Source organism: Vidua chalybeata, chromosome 20 (assembly GCF_026979565.1).
Source record: "Vidua chalybeata isolate OUT-0048 chromosome 20, bVidCha1 merged haplotype, whole genome shotgun sequence".
Lineage (NCBI taxonomy): Eukaryota > Metazoa > Chordata > Aves > Passeriformes > Viduidae > Vidua > Vidua chalybeata.
Window position 1 is genome coordinate 8,215,411 of NC_071549.1, and position 9,061 is coordinate 8,224,471.

Consider the following 9,061-nt stretch of genomic DNA (forward strand, 5'->3'; position numbering starts at 1 on the left):
GTGGACTCTTGAAACCAAATACTGCACAGTTTATCTTCCAAATCAAAGTCTTCCTTCCCCAGGCTCTGCTGGGTGCTTTTGGGAAGCAGGGTAAGGATGAGCACAAAGGGCTGCTCCCCAGGGCAGGAGCCTGTCTGATTGCTGTTAATTGACTCCAAGAGGGGAGTGAAGGCAAAAAGGAGTGAGGGTAGGGGGGAATTCTTGAGCTCAGCTTCTCAATAAAACACCTCTTGCTGCTGTAACTACAGATTTAGAGCCCCCCCTCAGCACTGCTCACCTCCCAGTTCCTCCGGAGTACCATTGCTTTCCCATAAATAGCTCCCTTCATTGTTTCTTAGTGATTGAATTAAAATAGAAAACACTGCCAGCTCCCAAGGCGTGGGGAGCACGGGGTATTCCTCTGTCTCACTCGAGATCCCACACTTCCCTGGAATCCACATGTCTCACTCAGCTGAGACTCTGCAATGCTAAAAAAGCCCTCAGCCTTGTTCCCTGTCCCCAGCTGGCCAGAAGATGTCCCCAGCAAGGACCAAAGGGGACTCCCTCCCAGGATGCTGCACAGGTTTATCCCCACTGACCAGTGGGATAACTGGGAGCTGGGACATTTGCTTCCAGTGTGTGCTGCCAAGCAGCACTGTTGTGACATGAAAACCCTCTGGGCTGATGGCTGAGAATTTTACAAGCTCTGGAGAATCCATCCATCTCCCTGCTCGTGCTGCCAGCCTGGGTGGGTGCAGTGCAGCCCCATTTCCCCAGGCACAGTGTAATGCTCCATGCTGACAGCTCAGGCTTTTACTCTAATTGCAGTACCATTAATCCTTATCCAAAATCCCTTGGGCCTGCACAGAGCTCCAACCTGCTGTGCCTGCAAGGATGCTGACAGGATAATGGGGAGCATTTCCATCAGGCAATGGTCCTGTGAGGAACATTCCTGCTTCTACCCATGTTTTCTTCAAGGCATACCCAGCTTTTCTCCTTACACCACCTGGAAGGGCCCTGTCAAGCTCAGCCTGTTTTTCCTTCTCATGTTGCCTCCTGCACACAAGTTTTAGCAGTTGCTTGTGTCATTCTTCTCCGTATCAGGGTGATTACTGCCAAAATTTGTGATAACAGCTTGTGAAATGTTCCTGCTGAGACATAGCCCAGGAGGGGTTAGTGAAGCCAACTGACCACAGAAGGCAAGCTTGGTTTTTTGGGGGGGGAGCTGTGGTTCTGCACAATCTGAAGCCAAAAGGCACTCCCAGCTTCAGAGGGCCGTGTTGATGTGGGAAAATGGGATTAAACTTTGCAGGAGAAGGTGCCAGCCCTGTGTGGCAAGGAGGTGCAGCAGGCATGGATTTAGTGGGTACAGCTGCAGCCGAGGAGCCCTAGCAGTAAAGGCCCTGGGTAAATCGTGTCATGAGAGGCAGTGTGTAACAACCTGCATGCAATTTTTAAATAATCACCGTGCTTTTCCTAGAACAAGTTGTGGCAGGTCTAATTTTAACCGGAATGTGCCCAGCCTTGCCCGAGCTCCTTTCTCCGCGTTTTTTCTGGCTCGCTTCCCACGCCACGACCGTATCAAGGTTAATTCGACCGTCCTGCCGGGCTCTTCCTGCCTCCCCCAAAACAGCACCTGCCAGGCTTCGCTCCCCCTCCGTGGCAGAGCAGGGCAGGGCCACCTGCAGGAGCCGCTGCCCCGTCCGTTCCCCGCTCGCTGCCCCGATAAGGCTCCGCAGGGACTCTGCCCTCCGCCCCCAGCGCAGCCCCACGCCCCGGCAGCGTTTCACAACCGGCCCGGCAGTGCCAGACCCGCGGAGCGCTGCGGCAGCCTGGCAGCGCTGCGAGCACGGCCAGGAGCACCCCCGAGCGCGGCGGTCAAGGTAGCGGCGGTACCGCGGGGACGCGTCCTTCACCCCGCTCCGCTTCTTCTCCTCCTCCTCCTCCTCCTCTCTGCCACCGGCACCACCGGGCGGGGGGGGGGGGGGAGCGGCGGCCCCGCGGCCTCGCCCGTTCCGCTTCCGTCATGTGAGCGGAAAGAGGAAGCGGCTGCGGCGGCGGCGACCCCGGTGGGCGGCGGGGCCGCGGGGGCGGAGGGTCCTGCCCGGGGCGGAGGGCACCGGCCGGGGGGAGAACCAGCGGCTGGCAGCCACCGTGCCGCAGCCGCTGCCACGGTTGTGGCCTCAGCGCCGGTGTCGCTCGGGGGTCCCCGCGGTTCCTCGCGGGGTACGGGGGGTCCCCATCCCGTCGTGTCCTCGCCGGGTGTCGCTCGGTACCGCGGTGCGCTCCGCCCCGCCGGGAGCAGCCCCGGCTTCCTCGGTGACATCCCCACGCTGCCACCAACGCTGCTTCTCAAACTTTTCTAACTCGGGAATTACGTAAGGCTTCAGAGAGATGCGGCGGAATTAGGGGCGAACGGCGGCGGGTTCGCTGCCTGGAGCTGGGGCGGGGGGTGCGGCTGAGGGGTGGGAGCGCGTCCGGTGCTTTCGGGGACAAGCCGGGCTGTGCGGCCCGGGGAGGGCCCGCGGTGAGCTGGGGGTCGCCGGTGTCTCCTCAGCGCTGAGCAGCCATGGAGAAGATGCAGCAGATCGTGGGGCGGGCCAGGGCCGCCTTCCAGTCGGGCCGGAGCCGCCCGCTGGAGTTCAGGATTCAGCAGCTGAAGGCCCTGGAGAGGATGGTGCAGGAGAAGGAGAAGGAGATCCTGGCAGCCCTCAAGGCGGATCTGAACAAGGTCTGGGTGGGGGAGTTTCTCCCATCAGCTGGGCACAGAGAGTGGTCGGCCCTGAAGGGAAGGTGGGAAGGCCAAGGGCTGCCTTTGCTGTGCTAGATGGCTTTTGATCCCTTGGCCCTGGCTCCCACTATGGCCTGCGAAGGTCTGCTGCCACCATTTCTAAGAAGGAGTTAGTCTAAGGCAGTCCTGGCTGTCAGGTTTTGGCTTCTGCCTCACACACCCAGACTGGCCATCTTTGACCAGGGATCCTTTGTCACTGCCAGTGGCAGACACTTTGAATCAGCAGGGCTGTGATGGTGGCTGAGGGAGGTGGGTGCCTCTTCCATCCCTTCCCCAAACTCCCTGTTGTTTCAGTGTGGGCACAACGCCTATAGCCATGAAATTCTGGGCGTGCTGGGGGAGCTGGCCCTCACCATGGAGAAGCTGCCGTCCTGGGCAGCCCCTCAGCCCGTGAAGAAGAACCTGCTGACCATGAGGGACGAGGCCTACATCGGCTACGAGCCCCTGGGCGTGGTGCTGGTCATCGGGGCCTGGAACTACCCCTTTGTGCTGGTCATGCAGCCCCTGATCGGGGCCATCGCAGCAGGTGGGGCTCCAGCACGGCCCCGGCCTTGGTGGGCTGGTGGCTGGGTGTGGGGGAGAGGATTGAGGGCTCAGTGTCCGTGCTGTGTGTGCCCTGCAGGCAATGCCGTGGTGGTGAAGCCGTCGGAGGTCAGCGAGAACACGGCTCGGCTGGTGGCTGAGCTCCTCCCACAGTACCTGGACAAGGTGAGTGTGGCCCCGTGCCTGACATGACAGTCTGGATCTGTCCTGCTCCAAAGGGCTCCTGCAGGTTCGAGCCAAATCCATTGCCTGCTCCCTTCAAAGGAGCATAAGCAGGAGGCACAGGAAGGGTTGAGTTGCTGTTAGAGTCCAAAGGTGCATTGACAAATTCTCCCTGTGTTTGTGTATGGGCTTACATAACGCTGCTGCAGTGTGACAGCCTTTTTGACACCCATGACCATATGGAGAGGTGTGTATGTACTTCTCACTGCAGGAGCTGCTCTTTTGGAGCTGTGCTGGGGATGCCCTTAGGTCAGCACAGGCTGTGTGGGATGCTGGCGGTGCCTGGCTCTTCCTGAGAATTGGGCACTCTGTGTTCCATGGCAACATGTCCTGGGTTTTCATGTCCTGCTGAACTGCACTCGTGGGAGGAGGTGTTGTTCCTCCTCCTCTTGCCTGGCAGTTCCGTCATCCCTTGCACTGTGTCACGGAGATAAGCTGTTGCTGTCACTGCACAGGGCCCTATGGAGTTTCCTCCAGGGAGTTAGAGCCTTCTCTAGGTGGGAGGCAGGAGCAGGAGAAGGAGGGAGCCCTTGGGAGAGCCTGGCAGCCATATGTGTCTGATTCTCCCTATGTGGGAGCAGCTCCACAGCCAAACTGAACCCTGGTCTCAGCCTTCATTTGTTTTAGTTCATGTGGCACAGAATGGGAAATGAATCTTCATTTCAGGGGAAGGAGCAGAGCATATCTCTGATACCACTCTGTTTTGTCCTTATCATGAAGTAGGCCACAAATAAGTCTGCCCTCTGCCACAGGCAGAGCTGCTGCCTTGATGCAAGTGCTTTGAATCAAAGAAACACTCAGGCTCTTGTTTGCCCTGCAGGATCTGTATGCTGTGGTCACTGGAGGAGTTCCTGAGACAACCGAGCTGCTGACCCAGAGATTTGATCACATCCTCTACACTGGCAACACTGCAGTGGGCAAAATTGTGATGGCAGCAGCTGCCAAGCACCTGACCCCTGTCACCCTGGAGCTGGGGGGGAAGAGCCCCTGCTACATCGACAAGGACTGTGACCTGGCTGTCGCCTGCAGGTCAGGTTGTTGCACCCTTGATGGGCCCTCAGCAGCAGGGCAAGGGGAGATCTCTGGGCCAGCATCCCCAGCTCAGGTGCTGGCAGCTGGGCTGAGGGCTGGGGAAGGGACTGAGCATGGAGAAACCACGTCCCTTTCTCCCTTCTCACAGGCGGATAACATGGGGCAAGTACATGAACTGTGGGCAAACCTGCATCGCCCCAGACTACATCCTGTGTGACCCATCCATCCAGAGCAAGGTGGTGGAGAACATCAAGGCGACTCTGAAGGTGGGGGAGGAGTCCCTCGTGCTGTGGAGATTGTCCCAGGTGTGATTCCTTGGAAGATGTGCTGAGCACTTTTGTTTCTGCTGTTCCCTTTGTCAGGAATTCTATGGGGAGGACGTGAAGTCGTCTCCGGACTATGAAAGGATCATCAACCAGCGTCACTTCAGGAGGGTCAAGAGCCTGCTGGAAGGGCAGAAGATTGCTCATGGGGGAGAGACTGATGAGGCCTCCTGCTTCATAGGTGCTCCTGGCAGCTGCTGTGGAGGGGAGGTGTTAGTGGGTGCTTTGTGGGGTCTGTTTGTCTGTGCCTTACCTGACCAATGTCCTGTGATGGGCCAGGTCTGTGTCCTGCTCTTGCTGTTCTCATTTTCCCATTTGCTGCAGCACCAACCATCCTCACGGATGTTTCCCCGGAGTCCAAGGTGATGGAGGAGGAAATCTTTGGGCCAGTGCTGCCCATTGTGACTGTGAAGAGCGTGGAGGAAGCCATTGAGTTCATCAACCTTCGGGAGAAGCCCCTAGCCCTGTATGTGTTCTCCAACAACAAGCAGGTGGGTCAGGGCTGTGCCAGAGGAGATGAACGTTGTTGAAATGTAGCTCCCTTCCCAGTACCAGTTACATGGTCTGGTCTCTTCTTTGAGCCTTTTTAATCTTTTGGTTTGTGTATTTTTCTAGTTAATCAAGAGAGTCATCTCGGAAACCTCCAGCGGTGGTGTGACTGGAAATGATGTCATTATGCATTTCTTCCTCTCAACTTTGCCTTTTGGTGGTGTTGGTAAGTTACTGGAGGTCTTTAAGAGTTGGGACTTACTGCACAGTGTGTCCCAGGGAACAACAACTCATGGTTTGTGTCTTGGTATCCCTGTGCTTCCTACAGCTCAAGAGTCTTAGTGCAGCAGGTCTTGGTAGTAATTATAAGTTCTTGGAGTGCTTTAGGACAGGGGCCAGGAGAGAAAAACCTTTGGGTGTATTTTTGGAAAGACTGAAGCATTTAGTGCAGCCTGCTGGGAAAAGGTGCATTAAAACCATTAGCTGCAATCAGAAATGAGGTGAGGAGGAAGAGGGTTGGAGTACAGATGGACATTGCAGAGACTGAGAAGTGCTGCTGAGTTGTCCTCAAGTGGACAGAGTTTTGGCTGGCTGAGCCTGAGGAGTGAGCTGCCTGGCCGTGTCCCTCAGGTCACAGCGGGATGGGCGCCTACCACGGCAAGCACAGCTTCGAGACCTTCTCCCACCGCCGCGCCTGCCTGATCAAGGACCTGAAGATGGAGAGCGCCAACAAAATGCGGTACCCACCTGGCAGCCAGAAGAAGGTGGACTGGGCCAAGTTCTTCCTGCTGAAACGGTTTAACAAGGCCCGAATTGGGCTCTTTGTCCTGGCCCTGCTGGGGGTTGTGGCAGCGGTGATGATTAAGGTGAGTTTTGGGTCTTTGCTGTCCATGGCAGTGCACGTGCAATTTATCTGATCTGTTCTTTGCAACTGCAGCCCTTTTGTGAAGCCTGGCCTTTTTTTCTGTCTTGAGATTTATGATATTTGTCCCACCTTAAATTCTTGCCTTCTCACTCTTGCAAGCTGTCTGTAGAATAGGAATATCCCCGGAGAGATCTCGCAGGCTGCTGTACTCCTTGTTGCTCTTTCCTGGTAGGTGACACCCGTGGGATGCTCCCTCCAGAGGCAGAGGCTGGTAGTTTTGGACTAGTTAGGCGTGGTTTCCATTCCAGGGCTTCCTTCAGCAGCGTTTGAGCTGCCTCACAGCCCAGAGAGCTGCAGTCTGTGCCGTGGCACCCTGGGGAGGGAAGCTGTGTCCCAAAGCCGGGGTCTGTGACCAGCTCTTGTTCCTCCTCGCCCATTGCAGCCCCTGTCTGACCTCAGCTCAGTTATTCCCATTTCCTCCCTTGTTTCCAGCTGGGTAGTGCAGAAGGGTGGGGTGTCCTCTCCTCTCTGCAGGAGGCAGAGGCTTACAGGAGGCTCAGGATGCCTCCTGAGGTGGAGGAGCAAGATCTAAATCTCTAAGCATGATCACTGTTGGTTGTCCATGTCTGACATACCAGACACTACATGTGCCTTCACTGACTGCTCCATGGGGTTTAGTGAGCTTAAGGGAGCAGCTCCTGAGGGCGCAGGAGGAGGCAGAGTGGATCAGAACTCTGCCCTTCAGTCTGTCTAGTTGCTGCTGCAAGGAGACACTCTGGAGCCCAACATCCCAGGGGAAATAACCTGCCCACATAATCCAGGAAGAGATGTAAGAGCCAAGAACTGGCTCAGGCCTCGAGGCAGCAGCCAGGGAGGCAGGCCCTGTGTAGGGCAGTGAGAGGGGGGGAAACTCACAGCATCTTGAAATCATTTGGGTTTCTCAGAGCCACCAGTCTGTGCTGAAGAGAAAAGCCCTCTTGGTTGTGCTGGCTGTGCAGAGGCTGGGCTGGCCCAGTGGGTGGTAAGGAGGAGCAGGTTTCAGAGCACTGCTGTGGCTGTCACAGTGAGGTAGGAACCTTTTTCTTCTCCTCTGTGTAGACCTAGTTTGAGATTGGGAAAAGCTTTATAGATGAGTGAATGTGGGGCTGAGCCAGAGCACGATGTTTTCCCTGGCATCTGAGATAACCAGTGCATGCTGAGGGGCAGGAGAGCTGCACGTTGGGGAACGCCCTGACTGAAGGGGCTTTGCTTCAGGCTGTTCTAGAAGGGAATTGGTTTTGTCTCAGCAGATCCTTCACGGGATGTTGGTGTTGTGTTTTGCTTTCACAGGTGATTAACTGATGAAGAGAGGAGAAGGCACCATGTGCACGTCATACTCTGGGTGCTTGCTTTGTGTCTGTTTCCTTAAGCTGGGAAGTCATTGTTTTCTTTTGTTCTGGGTGATTTCAGTGAGCTGTCGAGCACACAGAGTAGCCTTAGAGAGGCACTAACCACGAGAAGGCTCAGATTCCTGTTTACTTAAAAGCCATGCTGGAACAGAGGGACCAGTGGGGACAAGCTCTCCGAAGGAGGACTGCAGAGCAAGAAATTCCAGTCCCTACCTCCACCCCATGCCATGCAGAGCTTCCAGGGACACAGAGTGTCCTGCACCAAACCACTCACCTTCCTTCAGTGACCAAATTTCAGCAATCCTTGGGTTGACAGTGTTTTCCCTGCAGTTTTTGGGATGGTCTGAACACCCACCCTCTTGGTGACAAGCCTGAGACAGGCTGCCCGATGCATTTGGCCAAGCATGGTGGCTGTGAATAAACCCAGTGAGGTTCCCCTTGCCATTTAATTGAGGTGAAACATTCTCACATCTCTGCAATCCAGAATCATCCACAGCTGGTCAGAGGCTGCTTGCTGGGTTCTGTGTTTCATCAAGTGCCTTTAACAGTTATTTAGCAGTTAGAAAATTCCAAAGGTGATGCCTGCGCTGCCTGTATTGTGCTGAGTGTCTCAAGCTGGAGCAAAAGAACTTCCAGGCCCGTTCAGAGAAGTGGGAATGACAAATACCTTGTGGATTAGCCCAGCCCCACACAGCCACTTGCTTTTTCCCTGTGGGATGGGGAAGAGAATTGGAAGAAAGTGAGAAAACTTGTATGTTGAGATAAAAGTAGTTCAATAGGTGAAGTGAAGACTGGGCTTGCGGGCAGATCAAAGCAAATTAAGAAATTTGTTCATTAATTCCCTTCATCAGGCAGGTGTTCAGCCATCCCCAGGAGAGCAGGGCATCATCATACCTGGTGGTGACTTGGGAAGACAAAACACCATAACTCCCCATGTCACAAACCCAAAACAGCACCATCCTTCTACAAAGAAACTCAGTGTCTAACACAAAAATTAACTTCATCCCAGCCAAAGCCAGTACAAAGCTGTTCCTGGTCAGATTCCTCCAAGGGAAAACAATTACTGGAAGAGTAAGTGTGTGCTCCTTCGTGTTCGAGCTTCTCAGGACTCTGTAATCTTGCACTGGGGGATAATGTGGGGCTTGTTCTAGCTTGGGGGAAGGATGCTGAAGGAGTTGAAGGTGAAAGAGCCTTAGAACTATTAATGTTAAAGCAAATTGAAAAATTATTACTAAATGCAATTAATACAGAGTAGAAAATTACATTTATTGTGCAATAAGTGGGATTTCTTCATGTCTGGTGAAAATCCATGTGCTAAGCCCTTTTGATGATACATTTTGCAAGCCACTAAATAAACACTGATAATTTAAATAATAAACTGAGTGTGGTAAGTCCTTGCAGTCTGCTGAGGAGTACTGCTCTGCTGGTC

The 9,061-nt window shown here is 54.7% G+C and overlaps 1 protein-coding gene across 7 annotated transcripts; it reads left to right on the forward strand.

Annotated features, from left to right (window-relative positions):
* The first annotated feature begins 1,752 nt into the window (after positions 1-1,752).
* LOC128797974 (aldehyde dehydrogenase family 3 member A2-like) lies at positions 1,753-9,010 on the forward strand. 7 transcript variants are annotated; one of them, XM_053961018.1, is made up of 12 exons: positions 1,753-1,862; positions 2,537-2,710; positions 3,065-3,296; positions 3,393-3,478; positions 4,356-4,564; positions 4,716-4,833; positions 4,930-5,071; positions 5,215-5,381; positions 5,506-5,605; positions 6,010-6,245; positions 7,189-7,312; positions 7,574-9,010. In XM_053961018.1, the coding sequence occupies exons 2-11, from the start codon at positions 2,549-2,551 to the stop codon at positions 7,267-7,269; spliced, it is 1,533 nt and encodes a 510-aa protein (XP_053816993.1). In that variant the 5' UTR covers positions 1,753-1,862; positions 2,537-2,548; the 3' UTR covers positions 7,270-7,312; positions 7,574-9,010. The 7 variants fall into 7 exon arrangements, with proteins under 7 accessions (XP_053816993.1, XP_053816994.1, XP_053816992.1 ...); XM_053961019.1 differs by lacking the exon at positions 1,753-1,862 and adding an exon at positions 1,966-2,048; XM_053961017.1 differs by lacking the exon at positions 1,753-1,862 and adding an exon at positions 2,081-2,357.
* Positions 9,011-9,061: the final 51 nt, after the last annotated feature.

What these genes read in the sequence shown, in the direction of transcription:
- LOC128797974 (XM_053961018.1), top strand. Translation starts at nt 2,549, where the DNA reads ATGGAGAAGATGCAGCAGATCGTGGGGCGGGCCAGGGCCGCCTTCCAG. An exon ending in GACCTGGCTGTCGCCTGCAG is followed by an intron (nt 4,565 to 4,715) that starts GTCAGGTTGTTG and finishes CCCTTCTCACAG; the next exon opens with GCGGATAACATGGGGCAAGT. An exon ending in TGGCAGCGGTGATGATTAAG is followed by an intron (nt 6,246 to 7,188) that starts GTGAGTTTTGGG and finishes TGGGTTTCTCAG; the next exon opens with AGCCACCAGTCTGTGCTGAA.